The 18,954-nt window shown below is 47.9% G+C and overlaps 2 protein-coding genes and 1 long non-coding RNA gene across 18 annotated transcripts in view; 1 reads left to right on the top strand and 2 right to left on the bottom strand.

Annotated features, from left to right (window-relative positions):
- kis (chromodomain helicase DNA binding protein kismet) overlaps window positions 1–18,954 on the top strand; it is a 47,028-nt gene that overhangs the window by 1,293 nt on the left and 26,781 nt on the right. For all 16 annotated transcript variants that reach the window (XM_089257561.1, XM_089257556.1, XM_089257557.1 and 13 more), the window contains exons 2-4: window positions 8,014–8,582; window positions 9,214–17,729; window positions 17,792–17,969. In XM_089257561.1, coding sequence (XP_089113687.1) covers window positions 8,539–8,582; window positions 9,214–17,729; window positions 17,792–17,969 — 8,738 coding nt within the window. In that variant the 5' untranslated portion in view covers window positions 8,014–8,538. The remainder of the gene's footprint in view (window positions 1–8,013; window positions 8,583–9,213; window positions 17,730–17,791; window positions 17,970–18,954) is intronic.
- Window positions 1,679–6,183, bottom strand: LOC149091607 (uncharacterized). Its single transcript, XR_016196424.1, has 2 exons — window positions 5,581–6,183; window positions 1,679–5,547 (listed from the first exon to the last, which is right to left on the bottom strand). It is a non-coding gene; the product is annotated as an uncharacterized LOC149091607 (long non-coding RNA).
- The window catches only part of LOC115563419 (cilia- and flagella-associated protein 263), a 69,253-nt gene continuing 66,328 nt past the window's right edge, over window positions 16,030–18,954 (bottom strand). Inside the window, exon 3 of the mRNA XM_089257565.1 lies at window positions 16,030–18,744. Coding sequence (XP_089113691.1) covers window positions 17,996–18,744 — 749 coding nt within the window. The 3' untranslated portion in view covers window positions 16,030–17,995. The remainder of the gene's footprint in view (window positions 18,745–18,954) is intronic.

Below are 18,954 nucleotides of genomic sequence, written 5' to 3'. Positions count from 1 at the left end.
GAAAAAAAAAAAATGTTTTTCGCAGCCAGCATACATTTGAAATGTGTATGTATTGGTCTCTCGTCGCTGCAGCGTTGCCACACAATCGCATGCAGATGCACACACCTGTGCAAATGTGAGCTGTTGGCTTGTTCGAGTCGTCGTTTTCGTGTCGCATGTCGTTCGGCTGCTGCGCGCCCCCGCTGCGTACATATTGCGTTGTTGTTGTTGTTGTTCCTTTGGGCTCTATTCATATTTCGTGCTTTGTGTGTGTGTGAAGGTGTGTGCCGTTTGTGCTTGTGTATGTGTATATATATTTTCACTGATTTACGCGTTTGAACAGTTGCAGGACAAACAAGAACATCTGCATGCAACGGTATCCATGTGTGTGTGTGTGGCAATGACAAAGCAGAATTTGTTGCCGGCCCTTAATATGGGCTTAGCATTGTATTTGTATTTTCTACATTTGATTTGTCTCAGCTCTGTGGTAGTTTGTCATTTGTCTACCTCCTTTGCGCACATACACGTAGAGGCTAGCAGCAGCGGCAGCCGCACGTTTTTCTAGCCGGGGCAATCGCTGTTTATATCCGCGCGCTCTCTATCTCTCGCACTACGCGCAATTGATGAGAGCGTAAATTTTCATTGCGCTCACGGGCGCCATCAGGAACGACAAGCAGCGGTGCTGCCAATTGCGCTTATTTAATGCTAAAATCTGACTGATGAGCGATAAAACTGTGATAGTAAGAAGGCTGCGACAATTACGGTTCAGTTTCAAACTGCATTGTTATATTAAAAAATATAAATATGTCAAAAGATATTGCAAAATGAAAGTAGCAGCAAGCATTTGTTTGCACACATCAGGTTGTAATTAATAGTTAGAGATTAGCCAATTGACCACCTAAAGAAATTTTGATTTTTGCATTAAAATACAAATATGCAAATATTTATTAAATATATTACAAATAATTATTAAATATATAACAGATAAAACTGGAGAATTTGTTTACGTACATCTACATCAAAACGATTAATTTTTCACAAAAAGTTAGCTTTTTTTGTTGTTTGATTTGTCTTCTCTCACAATGTGGCAACACTGACGACAGCAGCAGTCGTGTCGTCTGTGGCGGCTGTAGAAAAAAAAGTGCTCTTCATGACTTCTTTCTGTGCCCCAATCCGTTGCCACGGCTGCTTTTCCTTTTCCAATTACACAAACGTTTTCACGTCTGCCGCTCATACGCCTATTATTTCTTTTCAGCAATATCTATCGATTTCTTTGTGTTTAGCTCTGGCAGCGGCGGTGACAGAACACCGGCCCCAATAGCCGAGCGCTGTGCGTATATCAAGTTTAATTGTAATTATCGCGCGTGAGTGTGTGTCCGTGTGTGAGCGATTGCATTGGTGTGTGTGTGTGTGTGTGTGTGTGTGTGTGTGTGTGTGTGTGTCTGTGTGTGTGTGTATGAGCTATTTGCTCAAGTCACAGCAGCACAAAGAAGAAGTAACAGCAATGGGCAGCAGCTTCAGCTCAGTCGTTGCGCTTTTGTAGTTTTCGCCGCGTCCGTTTCAGTTACTACTTCTGCTATTGCCGTCGGTTTTTTCTTTCTCTTCTGCTCGCTTTGTTATTGTTGTAGTAGTAGTAGCAGTCGTAGTTGTTGTTGGTGCAATTGTGCTACAATTATTATTTCGCATGTGTTGCTTCGTATATGTATATATGTGTGTGTGTATCTACACTCGAATTAGCATTGTTGTTCTTGTTGTTGCTGGCACTCGCATTCGCTATCCGTCATTGTTCGTCATCATTCACATTTCAAAGTTGTCGATGTCGCGTAAAAGGCAAATGGCGCTGCATGCATAACTATCGATAGGTTCAAACGCCGCGGTCTGTCAATCGGGCAAACACTCAAACGCAAACACAAAAAAAAAGAAACCAGAAACGAATGCATAATCAAAAAAGTATTCAATGTGTACTACAAAGCAATAAACACGCAAAAAGTCCAACGGATTAGCAGCCCCCAGAAGTAGAAGCAAAGAGGTGAGTGAAATAGCAAATATACAAATCTATATGGACACATACATAGATACGTAATATATATAAATATTTACATACATATAAACAGCCTATACCTAGCTAGGCACGAGTACTTTTTATATTATAATTATAGTTAATTAAGTTGGGTGCGGTAATGAAATTTCAAATACGAATGCGAATGTTATGCACAAGCGAAACGTGAAATTTCGAGAAATTTACAACAATGGCAAGGCAGAAAATGCTTTTTAGAAATAATTATGTATCTTTAACCAAAAGCAGATACACACAAGCACACACATATACACGCACACACAAGCCGGCCGTTGCCAGCAGTCAGTCACTCAGCCAGCAAATAAAAATGAACGAGCAAACCCATACAGACGCACACATACAAGTCGACGAATTGAGCGAAAAACGAACACTCACACACACAGACAAGCTAAAATAATTTCAATCAACTCTTTGCTTGGACGGCCGACCAAAAAAAAAAAGTTGTAAAAAAGAATAATAAAATAAACGTCACACGCGCCCCCAAAACAACGTGATACAACAAATACAAAGACTGCATCTGAATGAAAGAGAGAGAAATAGTGTGGGAAGACAGAGAACGAGCGAGCAAAGGCCGGCCAGGCATTTGAGTTTTTGGGTATCACTGTTCCGGCGAAAAATTTAAGTAATAAAAAGAAAACTACAACGCGCTTAGCTTAACGTGCAAATGAGAGCGACGGGGCGATGATGACGTCGCATCACTTGGACTATGGCGACAACGGCATAAACTGAAGCAAACAATTCATCGAAGCACGGCAAGAGCGCAGCAACACACACACACACACACATGCATTTACAGTCCACACTCTTGCATGACCGGTCGTCGTTCGCGAGAGCCAAAACGGCAAATGGAGAGCGCGAATGGATGGATGAAAGGCAGCAACAGCAGAAGGCAAGCAGGCGGCGATCCAAAGCCAAAGCATATCATCCATCCAAAACCGAATCAAAACCGACCAAACAACAAGCAAAAACATATGAACGACGACGACCCCAACGCACCAACACACAAACACACACACAGTCGTGTACGCATACCCATTCGCAGGCAAATACACGCGCAGCCCATGCCCATGACAGAGCACGGAGATACGATACTCACACACACACTCATACGCGCGCGTACTTAAACGATATGCGAATAAAATAGCAATAGCAACAACAAGAGCAAACAACATACCAACGGCAGCCGCCGCCGCAGCAGGGCAACTATGCGGCGAATTTGCACGAATCATGCGAATCTCCAATACACACACACAGCGAGAAACTCAGCCAGTCTTATACACCCATACACCCATACACATGCACATGCATACTTAATACGTGTTTTGTACTTGTCGCCGTCTTCGTCATCATCGCTGTCGCTGGCCATTCTCGCCATCATGGCTGCTGCTGCTGCTGCTCTACACACTCTTTTTGTTGTATCTACGCGACGCGCGTTCGTTACATTTCACAGTCGGTCGCAGGCGTTTTGCCAGATTTCGCTTTTCAACCCACCCGGCTCCCTTTCCATGTCGCCATCCGCAGCACCACCCAACTTATCAAACTAACAAGCATTCACAGTAACATCAACTACAACAACAGCAACAATTTCTTGTACCAACTCCAAAAAGTAATCGTCTCGTCTATTGTGCCCTGCTTTTCGTTCAGTTCATTCGCATTTTTGTTTTGACTGCTCTTGTCAACTGGTCGTCTCTTTTCAACGCTCATTCTATACGAAAGCCGCCGCCGACGCTACTGACGCCGACGGCGCAGTCTGTCGTTCAGTCGCCTCCAACATTGCCGGCCATCTGTCTAACATGAGGCTGGCGCCTCAGTTTGCGTCGCTGTTCGCTCGCTCAGTCTCTGCCGCCAAAGGCCGGCACACGTTGTTGCCGTTGCTGTTGCTCCAAAACCCACCCCAACCCATGTCTGCTGCTGTCTCTGCTCATTCTGTTCGGCCTGTGCCATCGGCTGTGGCAGCGGCAGCGGCAGCGGCAGCACGTGATATACTCGCTTTGCTTTTGTAATTTCGCTTTTGGCTGGCTCTTTAGCGCACGCTATGCTTTTGCCACATGTTTTTGTTGTTACGTTTTTTTCACTTGTTGGGCTGTTTTTTCTTTTCCTTCTTTGTTTTCTTCTTTACTCGCCGCTATTGCTCTCTGTTTCTGCTCTCCCTCTCTCTCGTCTTCGCTCTCAGTCAGCCGGCGCTCAGCTAAAATGCTCTCGTTCATTGCCTCTCGTTCGCGCGCTCTCTCGCTCGCTCGCTCTCTCTTGTTTCGTAGCGTATCACTCTCTTGTGTGTTTGCAAGTTTGTTTCAGTTCGGATGTGTTTAGTGTTGTTGTTGCTGTTATTGCATACACAATGGCACTATCCGGTTTAGGTCCAGGTGCAAATTTTATACAACAGTTTAACTCGATAATCGGGTCAGGCTATGGTCATTTGTTCTACACGTTTTTTTTTTTGTCTTTTTCGGCAAATTCTAGCGGGAAACATGGCGTCAAAATTTGAGGTTTCGATATTTCTTGCTCCGTTCCTGACGAATCGCAACGCCAGCACAATCGGTGCTGCCACCCAATCATTGCCCAGGCACAGGCACGTCATAAATGCACCGTTACATATTCAAAAAGCTGCGACGTGTTGTAATATACGTTACTGTATTTGCTGCTCTTTAGCTGAACCAAAATAAGAGACAAAGCAAAGAAGAAGAAACAACTGTGTGTGGCTGTAACTTTACCTATTTTATTACCATTTTTATGTATGCATGTGTGCGTGTGTGTGCGCGCAGCACCCATCATCTGCTTCTTTGGCTGACTGGCTGCTGTTGCTGTTGGTGCTTGTTGTTGCTTTTCTTACAAAAACCAACTGTACTTTTTAGTTACTGTTAGTGCGCGGCGTACAAGCCAAAAGCCACTTGACTACTTGACTTGATTGCCATTAGAGAGCAATATGTGCACACACAAACACATACATACATATGTATGAGGCGCATTTCTTTCCATTCTGCCGGAATGACACAACAAACAAACACTCTGCACATTCCATTCTCATGCCATTATTATTTATTATGGGTCAAATGTTGGTTACATTTCAAAACACGAATGCCGCAAGCCAAAGCCAAAGCAAAGGCAAAAGCAAAGCCTTAACTACACAAAGTTTTTTGGTTTTTGTTTTGTTGTTTCTTTTATTTTTATTATTTTTTGGTAAAGGTGAATGAACTTTGGTTGCCTGTGCGCTCTCATTGTTGTTGCAAAATGTTTAATCATATAATTTGATAGCTGGTTTTTGTTGTTGATTGAAGATTGTTGAAGTTTCTTGAATTGCTACTTATGCTTCAAGCTGCTCTTCTCTGATTGAGATCAAGATTTGATATGATTTGCATTCCGTTATCGATAGCCAGCATAATTTGACTATCGATGGTTGACAATATCAACACTTGGAACACTCGACGCAAATGAAATGCCCCGCAATAAAAATAAAACAGAGCCAAAGCTAATGCTGCTGCTTACGTCTCAGTCTCTGTCTCCGCCTCTGTCACTGCCTGTCTGACATCTAGCAACAACAACAGCAAGACAAAGTAGAAGCAGCAGCGCGCGTCGCGTCGCGGCTGCGTCGGGTCAGCGGCGACGTTTGTCGTCACCAAGAGTTGGACACACACAGAAATTTGCTTGTCTATTATCACCTTTAATCGATTTTTCGCTTATTTAAAACAAAAGTACAGTTGTGCGCGCATAGCCGCCAATACACACACATAATTTCACAGAAAACAACAAAAAATGTTTTCAGATGCTTTGTCGTTGTTGTTATTGCTTTACATATTACTATTGCTTTTAGTTTATTGTTTTTGCATTTACTTGGCGACGCCGAAAACGTAGCGAAAGAAGAGGCACAAAAAAAAAAACAGTTTGAAACGTAAACTCAATGACATATACATTTATACAGGCACATATACAAACATACGTATAGACATAGCTATCTGCTAGATACAAACTTTACACACACACAAGTAGCTAGACTAATAATAATGGAAGAAAAAAAAAACCGAAACTAAATAAATAAATAGCTGAAATTGCAAAAGCAAAATGTAATTGATTACAAACAACAACAACAAACAACAACGACGACTGACTAAATGATTGCCCAATGAGCGCGAGTGCGAAGAAGCCAAGAGAGGGTAAAAGAGAGCTGGTGCTGTACGAATAGGAAAGAGGAGGTGGCGAAGGAGGCGCAGGCATTTGGTAGTGGGAGAGTGAGCTGAAGGCATGGGCTAAGCGCGCTTAGCGCTCATGTCATGCACTCTACATAAGTTTTCAGATGCATGTGTGTGTTGTGTGATGGCTGTTGATATTTGTATATGTACGTGCATACGTGTGTGTGTGAGTGAGTTAGTGTTGCCACTGTGGTTGGCTGACTGACTGTCTGGCAAGCGAAATATGTGCGCACGTATTTATAACAGTACACATAGAGCGCAATTTGGTACCTCTATGTGTGTGTATGTGTGTGCTTGACTTGCTAACTGCATATTTTGCACAGTGGTTGCTTGCTAATTTAAATGCAATATATTAATTGCAGAGTTAAATGCTTTAGTTGCAATAGTCATACTAATAATAAAATTCGCATTCAATCAAATTTATTAAATTATTTAAACAAATAATTTAGTTGAATGCGGATTTCGATTTGCAGTAATAATAATTAGTATATTCTGAAACAACAGAAACCTTGTTTATTTATGAATTTGTTCAGTTAAATGCAATATTTAGTGTGTTATACTAATATTTAAATTCACTCTAGTTTCATTAACTAGCAACCACTGTAGCTTAGCATGCGTTTGACTTGCTTGCATATCTCTCGTATGTACTATTCCGTTAACTGTAGTTTTGTGTCGCTGTATCTCTCCACTTGGCATACACTTTCCATTTACACACACACATATTTATATATATTATACACATACAGTTGTACAGATGCCCCGCTCCTTTTAGCTGGCTGCTGTTTGCAACATTTGCATATCTTTTGGGCATTGCTGCTCAACCCCTCAAAAAACGCGCTGCTCAACGGGCAACACCCGCATTACCTTTTTTTGGTGTGCTTTATTTTATGTTGTTTTACTTTTTTCTTCATGCTTTTTGCTGCTGCTGCTGCGCTGCTACTTTAGGTTGCTTGGATTTTTTTTGGGGCTAAACCTTTGCAGACAATGCGAAAAATCGATAGAGTTGGCATTGTTTTTTCTCACTGCAAAGATGTCGCCACCACCAACACAACGACAACAGCAGCAACAACAACGAAATCATATAAAATTCGTAACAGCCTCCAAAAAAGATTTGAGGTGGTTGGGGGTGGGGGCTTTGAGGCGAACAACTAGTCTTAATCCACGCCTCATTAATTGCCAACACTCTTTTCATTATTCCCTTTTTGTGTCCCTGTTTCGTCAACACTTTTCACAGCTCAGTTTCGTTAGCAGCCTCTTTTGTTACGTCTTACGTTTCACGGCTTATGTCTTACGTCTTTTGGGGGATGGTATTTCGGGTACAGCCTAGCTTTTAAGATTCACAAGATATTTTAACAAATGTGAACAAAACACTCAAATGTTTAGGGGGTCAAACTGTACGTTGTATGTGTAAACAATGAAATCCATAAGCGTATAGCTTTTCCCCTTAAAAGTTGAAGTGGAAACAACAGCAAAAGAAAGCAGACAAACCAATTGAACTAAGAATATATTAATATAAGCATAGCTACTCTATATAGTATATATGTATAAAGTAAATTCCTCTTTAAATAAAAACTATTTACTAATTAAACCTTATTCTTATCTCTTTTCATTACAGATTCTACATTTATAGAAATACGCTCAATACATATACATATAAAAGCTCGTTAATTTACCGTTTTACGCAAAAGTTTAGGCATTGGGCATTTTTTTTTTAGGTTATGTTAGCAAGCCTTTTTTTTTTATATTTAATCGAAAATTTTGTTATCTCTGCAGCTGTGAGCGAACGTTTCACTGCGAATATGTCAAAGGTCGGCCATGAAGTGTGCGAAACAACAAAAAGGACAAACACAAATGTGTATACACTATAAAAGAAAACAAAAGATAATAACATATATTAATATATATAGATATTTATAAATATAACGGAAGACGTTCCACAACAACAAAAAATCTAAAAGCTGTAATTAAGTTTAGTAGTTAGAAAACAAACTTAACAACAAATCAAAAGAAGAAAAACCCGACCAATAATTTCAAGTTGACATTTAGACAGAGGTTTTTCTCACAGTGCATTGTGGTTAAATGAGTCAACGTCATCGCAGCAGGACGCACCACAACCTGCAAGACCGTAGACATACCCCCAACAATACCAGCACAAACCCTCCCATCAAGTATAGCCTTGCCACGCGCAGAGATCGGCATCAAAATTAAGCCAATCGACGACCAAACCTAAAACGCAGCGTTGCGTCCTTTGACGCACGTAACGGGACATTTCTGTGTGCGCTGCGTTTCAAAAATCTGATGGATGGAAATGCACAAAATATGTTTCACGGAAATCATCAAGGGTGAGTTTTTCAACGAGGTTTTTTTTTTATTTCAATATATATGTGTGGGGGAGCTAGAAAAGCTTTTTTTCTATGGAAATGGGTTATGTTAGTTGTGTGTGGGTGAGTGTTGGATAGACTATTTAGTATAAATGGCAAAAGTACGCCAATAATCAAAGCATAATGTATAGTAATCTAATATCTATCTATTTATATATGTAAAAGTTCATTTTTGTGAGTCCTATTAGGTTTTCATTTATACTCCATAAATAAAAGTGTAGCTTTGTTGTTGACTGACTATTTCAATAAATATTTTATATATAATTTTTATCAATTTTATTATAGTTTTAAAAATGATTTTAATAATCATAATAATAATAATTATCTTAATGTTAGTAATAATGTTGTAGATGATAGACTAAAGGCAACTGTAATACTTAGAAAAATGCAATATTAAAATACATACATGATATATGATATGAATGCAGTAACTGTATTATTATCACAAGATTTTAATTAATTAAAGATAATTGAGAATTAGTTTAGATGTAAATAATATTATTAGTAATTATATCACCTGCTCTATTTGCTCTAAGTTCCGTCGCATTTTCAAGTAATACTAAATTCATATAATTTCATTATCCGCTTACAGAGATCCCTATTACCGTTATGATGCGGCCGCCGCAGCAGCCGTTGCCGCAGCGGCAAATCCTCGAGCCATGGGCCCGCCCGGTGGCTATCCGCCGCGTCATCGAGCGCCGCATCCGCTACAGCAACAGCCACAATATCCATCGTACCAGCCAACGGCGGAGAATCTCTACGGGCTGGGGCCCACCGATCAGCACGCGGCCATGGGCGTCGGCATGGCTGATCTAAGCGGCTGGGGTGCAGCGCCCTCTGTGCCGGGCCAAGCGGCCGCATATCCCGGTGCCGGTCTAGGCGCCTACGGACATCCGCAGGCAGCGCCGCCGACGCAGCAGCAGCGTCAGAGCAATGCCAGCGCCTATCGCCAACATATGCCCGCCTATGGACAGCAGGAGCAGCAGAAGCTGGTGCCGTACGGGGCACAGCAGAACATGATGGGTGCCCTGGGCGCCAGTGGCTACGGCAGCCTGGCACCACAACAGCAACAGCAGCAGCAGCAACAACAGCAGCCACCCACGCCACAGCAACAGCAGCAGCAACAACAGCAGCAGCAGCAGAGCCAGCAGCAGGCTCGACTGCCGCAGCACTATCCACAAGCGCCCGGCCAGCATCCGCTGTATCCAGGTGCGCCGGCTCAAGCAGCACAGCCGGCGGCACCACAGGCATACGCGCACAGTCCGTACGGCAGTCCGATGCAACATCAGCCGGGTCGCGGCGCTCCGCAGCATGTGGGCTACGGCCATGCGGCACTGGATCAGGCGAGCGCCTATGGACAACACGTGCCCGGAGCAGCGCCGCCGTCGCATCATCTAACCGCGCAGCAGCAGCAGGCTGCGCAGTTGGGTGCGCATCCCAGCTCACATATAGCCAGTGCACAGCAGCAACAGTTGCAGACCCAGCAGCAGCAGCAGGCGCAGCAACAGCAGCAGCAACCGAACCACGTGAGCCTAATGCAGCAGCAGCAGCTGCCAGGCGCTGTGTTGCCGCCGCCGCACATGGGCATGCCGCCCAGCTATGGCAGCCATCATCAGCAGCAGCAGGCACAGCAGCAACAGCAGGCACAACAACAACAACAGCAGCAGCAACAGGCACAGCAGCAACAGCAGCAGAGTGCGCCGCCCTACATGTCCAGCAGCAAGCATCAGGGCAGCGCTCAGCTCAACTCCTCGCCACAATATCGTGCACCATTTCCACAGCTATCGCCACAAATGTCGCCACGCCCGCCGACAATGTCGCCGCATCCGCAAATGTCGCCGCGGCCCGGCGTATCGCCCGCCAAGCCACCACAAACAGCCCAGCAGCAGCAGCAGCAGCAGGTGCAACAGCAGCAGCAGCAGGTCAATTCGCCCAGCCAGCACAGCATCCAAGGCATGGTGGGTCTGCCCTCGCCCAGAGCGCAACCACCGAGCTCAGCCACAGTCGGCAATGCCAAGGTCCCAGTCAGCAGTGTGGCAGCCGGCGGCGTTGTTCCGCCTGTGGTCAACACGCTGCAAGCACTCGAACAAATGGTTATGCCCACACAGGCGCATGGGCTGCCGCCCATGGACTATCCTTCGTCGTATCGCAGCGCTGCGGTCATGGGAGGACCACGCATGCCCGCCTCACCCTCTCCACAGCACCATCAGCAATGGGGCGCGCCGCACATGGCGGCGATGCAACAGCAGGCGCCACAACAGCCGCCGCCACAGCAGCAGCAGCAACAACAACAGCAGCAGCAGGCGGCGGCTCAGCAACAGGCAGCGCAGCAGCAAGCTCAAGCGCAACAGCAAGCTCAAGCGCAACAGCAGGCGGCGCAGCAGCAGGCGCAACAACAGGCACAAGCGAACGCGCTGCTGCAACAGCAGCAGCAGCAACAGCAACAACAACAGCAACAACAGGCCGCAGCTGCAGCAGCAGCAGCGGCGGCGGCAGCAGCCCAGCAGCATCAGCATCAGCTGAGCATGTACGGACAGAGTATGGGGCAACAGGTGCCCGTGCCGGTGCCGGTGCCGGTGCCTGTCTCCGTGCCCGTGCCAGTCTCTGTGCCCACACAGCAGCCACAGCAAACAGCGCCCACTGCACCACCACCACAGCCGCCAGCACCAGTGCTGCAACAGCAACAGCAGCAGCAGCAACAACAACAGCAGCAGCAGCAGCAGCAGCAACTGAACGAGCAACTGCAGCATTCCATCAATGATATTGTCGGTGGTAATCAGCAGCAGGCGCAACTGAGCGCACAGATGTCCTCCTCGCCGCTGCATCAGCAGAGTTTGCCCAGCATGCATCATCTGAGCTCTGCGGCGCATCATCAGCAACAGCAGCAGCAGCAGCCTTCGCTGGAGGCCAGTGCAGCTCAACAGCCACAGCAGCAACAGTTGCAGGCGCAACAGCAACAGCAGTTGCAGCATCAGTCGCCCATACATCAGCAACAGTCGCCGCTGCAGCAGCAACATTTGCCCAACTATGCGCAGCAGCAGAGCAGCAATCAACAGCAGCAGCAGCAACAACAGCAGCAGCAGCAGCAACAACAACAGCAGCATCAGCAGCAATTTGATGCATTTGCCAATATACTGGGAGATACACAGCAAGCCCCCACAGCTGCTGCAGTAGCAGCAACTGCAGCTGCAACACAGCAAACAATGTCGCCAGCGCATGTTAGTTCGCCCATACCACAGCTGCAACAGCAGCAGCAGCAGCAGCAACATCAGCAACAACAACAGCAGCAGCAGCAGGTGCAACAGCAGGCGCAATTGCAACAGCAACCCGCCACGCCCACACCACCAACACCCTCGCATCATCTGAGCAGCATACTGAACGAAACAGCCAACTCGAATGATTCGTCAACGCTGGCTGTCGCGGCCAACGACAGCAACAACAGCAGCAGCAACAGCAGCACCAACAGCATTGTCAACAACCAGCCCACCTCGGTGCACGACAGCAACTCGCAGAGCAGCATCAACAGCAACAACCAGCAGCCGTTGCTCTCGAACATGGACACCGTCGGCAGCGGGGGCATGCTGAACAGCAACTCGGACTCGACGCACACCACGCACCATCATGTGAGCGGCGTGGATGTTGGTCTCTTCGACAACAATTCAATGAGCTCGACAAGCGCCGCTGCCGTTGCAGCTGCCTCGAATGCGGCCAATGCAGCGGCAGCGCTGCTCGACAGCAATTCCCAATCATCGAATGCGGAATTCGAGAGCTCGAAGAGCGAGCAGCCGGAGCAACAGCAACAGCAGCCACAGCAACAGCAGCCACAACAGCAGCAGCAGCAGCAGCCGGCAACAGGTGCTGATGATTTGTGCGCCCAGCTGGCCCAGGACGAGAATAGTATTTCGAAGACGCAGCCCGAAACTCTAAGTGAGACAACGTTGCCGGAGGAGCTGGACAGCGGCAACAAGCAGCAGCAGCAGACAGAGGAGCTGCTGGCGGAGCAGAGCTTAAGCGAGTTGGCTGACGAAACGAAATCCGCTGAAGAGATCAGCGAAGACAAGAGCCAAACGCAAATGGACAACACCACGCTCAGCCAACCGCAGCAACAGCAGCAGCAGCAGCAACAGCCACTGGGACAAACACCTTTGGGTGTGAGTGGCATGCACCCGCTAACAGGCTACGAGGGACAGCAGTCGCAGCAGCCACAGCAGCAGCAGCAGCAGCAGCCGGGACTGACAGCACAGACAGCTGCGGCAGTTCCGCCACCCCCGCCGCCGACGCACATGCAGCCCATGTTGCCGCCATATCCAGGCGCAACAGGTGCCATGTATCCACCATATCCGATGCTGCATCAGCAGGAAATTGCCGCGCTGCAACAGCAAATACAAGAGCTCTATTGCATGCCGCCCGGACACGAGCATCAGCATCAGGACAAGCTCATCCGCATGCAGGAGCGCCTCCAGCTGCTGCAGCAACACGAACTGACCGAGCAGTGTGCGGGTGGGCCGCAGTGTCTGTTGTATCAGAACATGCCGCCGCTCTACGGCAGCAGTGCGTTGCACAATCAGATGGTCGAGAGTCCACAGGTCTCCAGCACAACGGGGCGTGGCCGTGGCAAGGGGGCCAACAAACCGCGCAAGCCACGTGCCAAAAAGGGTGACAAGGCGGCGGCAGCAGCTGCTGCATTGCAGCAACAACAGCAACAGGAACTAATGGACATCAGTGGCAATGTGGTTGTGGCTGCGGCCAGTGCGAGCAGCAGCAGTGGCAGCATCATTCCCATACCCACCACTCAGTTGCCCGTCTCCGAGGACTGTGTTACCCAGGGAGCGGGCGATACGAGCGTTGTCGGTCTACTCGAATATAGCGAGAGCATGGGTGATCTATCGCAGGATGTGCATTCGGCCAATGAGCTGGACACCTCCACCGATGGCAGTGGCAAGAAGAAGAAGCCGCGCAAGCCACGCGCACCCAAAGATCCAAATAAGCCACCACGTGATCGCACGCCGAAGGTGAAGAAGCCGCGGGATCCCAATGATCCCAACTCCACAGAATCTCCTGGAGGCGCACGCAAGCGAGCGAATGTTAGCAAGCGTCGCAAACAGTTCGGAGAAGATGGAGCCGAGCAAACGGGCGAAGGCAGCGAGCAGGAGGATAACAAGCCACTGTTGCCCAAATCCAGCGAAGGCGAGGCAGAGACCAGCGGCGGAGCTGGAGGCGTCGATGGTGAATCACCCGACTACGATGACATACCCGTCTCGAAGATACCGAGAGGTGCGAACGACGACGACAACAAAGACGCCGAAGTGGGCGATGAGACAGTGGACTCGGTGCCCGACTCGGCCGGCGATGCAGCCAGTACGCCGAGCCGTCGAGATCGGAAGCGTTCGACGGCGCGCAGTCGTCGCAATGCCACGTCCGAAGAGGGAGGCAGTGCACGACGGAATCGAGGCTCGCTGAGTGCCAAAGCCCTGAAGAAGCGACGCAATCGTGGACGCATCGTGCCCGAATCGGATGGCGAGGATGATACCATGGATCGTACGCCGCCGCCATCGCCGCCGCCAGACTCTGAACTGGACTCGAATAAGCGACGCTCCTCGAGAAACACACAGCGCAAGAAGTACATAGACGACGTAATGCTACGCTTCTCGGATGATGAGAACTCCCTGCTGGTAGCTTCCCCAGTGAAGAAGGAAAAGAAGTCGTCGTCGGCCAATGCAGCCAACTCGAATGCTGGCAGCGATGTGGAGAAGGCAGAGCCACAGTCGGGCGCTGAGGGCGAGGCTGGTAGCTCAGCGGGCGAAGAGAAGCCCTCGGTGGCAGCGGATGACACCAACAGCCAACTGGAGGCCAGCTCTAGCACCTCAGCCGCTGAGAAGGCGGAGAGGCAGAGTGCTAACGAGTCGGCTGCATCGGCCATGTCCTCGAAACCCAACTATGTGTACATCAATACGGGCGACGAGGACAGCATGGTGGTGCAGTTCGTCCTAGCCCTGCGCATGGGCAAGCGGGAGCTGATACCCGAGCCGCCCAAAGTAAAGACACCAGAGCCTAAGACGGAGGCAGAGATCAAAGCGGAAGCAGCCGAGGCTGAAACGGAAAAGGCAGAGGATAAAGAAACTGCTGAGAAGGCCGAGGACAAAGCCGAAAAGGCGGACGAAGAAGTCAAGAAAATGGATGAAGATGACAAGGAGCAAGAGGATAAACCAACGGAGGAGACGAAAGCTGAAGACGAGAGCAAAATGGAAGTGGATGAAAAGCCGGACGCAGTAAAGACAGAAAAGAGTGATGAAGAGACGCCCGAAAAGGAGGCGGAGAAAATGGAAACTGACGAGGCTGCAGAGCCGGAAAAGGCAGCTGAAGATGCAGATCAAAAAGAAAAGGTGGAGAAGGCAGAAGATGAGCAAGAAGCAGAGGCCAAGACTGATGAATCACAAGAAAAGCCAGCTGAGCCAAAGAAGGAAGATGTAAAAGAGGAGGAACTTAAAGAAAAAGAAACCGAAGCAGAGACAGAAAGTGACAAAGAGAAAGAAAAGGACAAGGAAAAAGATGCTGAAGACGAAGCGACAGAGAAAATGGAAGTAGATGACGCCACAGCGGCGGAAGCTAAGAAAGATGAGAAGAACGTCAAAGCAGAAGACGAAACAACAACAGAAGCAAAGACAGAAGACAAGGATAAAGATAGCGAGGACAAAGAGGCAACAAAACAGACTGAAGACGATGCAGAGGAGGGAGACGACAAATCATCCACGGCTACAAAGGATGATAAGCCCGAACCAGTCTTCATCGATGTCGAGGAATACTTTGTGAAGTACCGAAATTTCAGTTATCTGCACTGCGAATGGCGCACGGAAGAGGAACTCCTCAAGGGAGATCGTCGTGTGGCTGCAAAGATACGTCGCTTCCAGCAGAAGCAAGCACAGCAAATCAACATATTCGAGAATATCGAAGAGGAGCCCTTCAATCCCGATTTCGTTGAGGTGGATCGTGTTCTGGACATGTCCGTCCATACGGACGAGAATACCGGAGAGACGACCAAGCATTATTTGGTTAAATGGAAATCATTGCCCTATGAGGACTGCACCTGGGAGCTGGAAGAGGATGTAGATAATGATAAAATTGAGCAGTACTTGCGCTTCAACAAAGTGCCATTGCGCTGTGAGTGGAAGAGTCGTAAGCGTCCACATCCGGAGCAATGGAAGAAGCTGGAGAAGACGCCCATTTATAAGGGTGGTAATAGCTTGCGACCCTATCAGCTGGAGGGTCTGAATTGGTTAAAGTTCTCCTGGTATAACTCACACAATTGCATCTTGGCCGATGAAATGGGTCTGGGCAAGACCATTCAGAGTCTGACCTTTGTACACTCGGTCTACGAATACGGCATAAGGGGACCGTTCTTGGTAATAGCTCCTCTGTCGACCATACCCAATTGGCAGCGTGAATTCGAGGGCTGGACCGACATGAACGTGGTGGTCTACCACGGCTCGGTGACCAGCAAACAAATGATACAGGACTACGAGTTCTACTACAAGACAGATAGCGGCAAAGTGCTTAAGGAGCCGATTAAATTCAATGTCCTTATCACCACATTCGAGATGATTGTCACCGACTACATGGATCTGAAGGCCTTCAATTGGCGTCTGTGTGTGATCGACGAGGCGCATCGCCTCAAGAATCGCAATTGCAAACTGCTTGAGGGTTTGCGACAGCTCAATCTCGAACATCGCGTTCTGCTCTCGGGCACACCCCTGCAGAACAACATAAGCGAACTGTTCTCTTTGCTCAACTTCTTGGAGCCAAGTCAATTCTCGTCGCAGGAGGAGTTCATGTCGGAATTCGGAAGTCTGCGCACCGAGGAGGAGGTCAATAAGCTGCAAGTGCTACTCAAGCCGATGATGTTGCGACGTCTCAAGGACGATGTCGAGAAGTCTCTAGCACCGAAGGAGGAGACCATCATCGAAGTGGAGCTGACGAACATACAAAAGAAATACTATCGCGGCATATTGGAGCAAAACTTTAGCTTCCTCAAAAAGGGCACGACCTCGGCGAATATACCCAATCTGATGAATACGATGATGGAGTTGCGCAAGTGCTGCATACATCCATACTTGCTCAATGGCGCCGAGGAGCAGATCCAATATGACTTTAAGGCACAGCATGGCGACGATCCCGAGTCCTACTACAAGAATCTTATACTCTCGGCGGGTAAAATGGTGCTGATTGATAAGCTGCTGCCCAAGCTGAAGGCGAACGGGCATCGCGTGTTGATCTTCAGCCAGATGGTACGCTGCCTGGACATACTCGAGGACTATTTGGTGTACCGCAAATATCCGTTCGAACGGATCGATGGACGCATTCGTGGTAATTTACGTCAAGAGGCGATTGATCGCTATTCGAAGCCCGGATCGGATCGTTTTGTCTTTCTGCTCTGCACCAAGGCTGGAGGATTGGGCATTAATCTGACAGCCGCCGATACGGTGATCATCTATGATTCCGATTGGAATCCCCAGAACGATTTGCAGGCCCAGGCGCGTTGCCATCGCATTGGCCAACGCAAAATGGTGAAGATCTATCGTTTGTTGTGTAGGAATACCTACGAGCGGGAGATGTTCGACAAGGCCTCGATGAAACTGGGCCTGGACAAGGCTGTGCTGCAGTCCATGAACACGCACGGCTCCAAGGATGGCAACAACAAGCAGCTGTCCAAGAAGGAGATCGAGGATTTGCTCAAGAAGGGCGCCTATGGCGCTGTCATGGATGACGACAATGCGGGCGATAAGTTCTGCGAAGAGGATATCGATTCGATTCTGAAGCGACGTACACAAGTCATAACTATGGAGTCGGAGAAGGGTTCGACCTTCTCGAAGGCTTCATTTGCCGCCTCTGGCAATCGCTCAGACATTACCATAGACGATCCCGACTTTTGGACCAAGTGGGCCAAACGAGTGGACATCGATCCAGATGCCTGTGAACGTGATGAGACCGAAGATCTGGTGCTATCGGAGCCCAGAAGGCGCACACAGATCAAACGTTATGGACACGAGGATGTGATGGAAATCAACTCGGAGGATTCGTCGAATGAGAACAGCGATGAAGAGGGCGGCATAGGTGGGTGTCATAGAAATCATAACATAGAAACAGTTGTACAAATTTTAACTTATTTAATCTAGGTCTACGCTCGAGACGACGCAAGGAGAAGCGCGATCGCAACCGCGAGAAGAAGGGACACGATGAGTACATACCCAGGGAGCGTGATGCCCTGGCTGCTTTGGGTCTAGAGGAGATTCAGTATGGCAACTGGGCCAAGTCGGAATGTTTCAAAGTGGAGAAAGGACTACTTTCATTTGGGTAAGGCAATAATCTTTCTATCTTTTCTATATATCATCACGATATCTGCAACGTCTCATCACATTGTTCAGTTTCATATTAAGTATATAGATCTTACGCTGCAGCATCTTCTCTTCTTTCTCCAAAAGTAGAGCCTCCTCCTTCTTTTCAATATATTCGGTAATACTTGGAGCATCGTATTCCTCCAGCTGGGCACGCAGCTCATTCAAGATAACATAATCCTTTTCATTGTTGACACGCACCATGGCCACCTCCTTCTCCAGTTTGACTATCGTGCGCGATATCTCCTCGGTGCGATTGAGGACATTACGCATTTCCGTCTCCAAATTCATCATGGCCTGCTTCTCCTCGGTCATGGCCAGCGATGTTTTGCCCGTAACACCCTTCAGCCCAGCCATGTGGGTGTTCTTCTCCTCCAGTTCGTTGGTCAGCTCGGTGCGTTTGATAATCAGCTTCTCGAAATCGACAGCCGTCAAAATGCCACTCAAATCGGCTTTGGTTATCAGATCAGCGCGATGCTGTTGACACGTCTCCTGCAACGAGACTATGGTCAACCGCATCGTGCCCAGCAGTGCGCGCGCATTCTTAAACCAGTTGGCCGTAAATTTACGCAATTTGCGTTCCACCTGCCGTTCCGTAGCGCCCTCCAGAAATGCTATATCATTACTGTCGCGCAAAAAGTGTAACAGGAAATTCTTTTCCGTTTCAATGGTCTCCTCGCTGCGATAGTGCAGCTCCTCGATTTTAGCGCGCAGCTGCTTGACCTCGACCATAGCTGCAAGAGAATCGAATTGGATACTGTATAAGTTATTAGGTATATGAGTGTTATGTATACTATCTATAGGCTTCTATGCTATATGTCCTAAGATTGCTCTATGTATTCATAGTACTGTTGTATATATACTATATAACATAAGTACATACCCTATTCAATTTACTGAAGCTCTATGAATACCTATATACTATAATATACCCTAAGTTTACC

The sequence above is a fragment of the Drosophila navojoa genome, chromosome 3 (assembly GCF_054131105.1).
Source record: "Drosophila navojoa isolate 15081-1374.11 chromosome 3, UAZ_NAV_1.0, whole genome shotgun sequence".
In the NCBI taxonomy this organism is placed as follows: Eukaryota; Metazoa; Arthropoda; class Insecta; order Diptera; family Drosophilidae; genus Drosophila; species Drosophila navojoa.
This window is presented reverse-complemented; position numbering and strand designations above follow the sequence as displayed.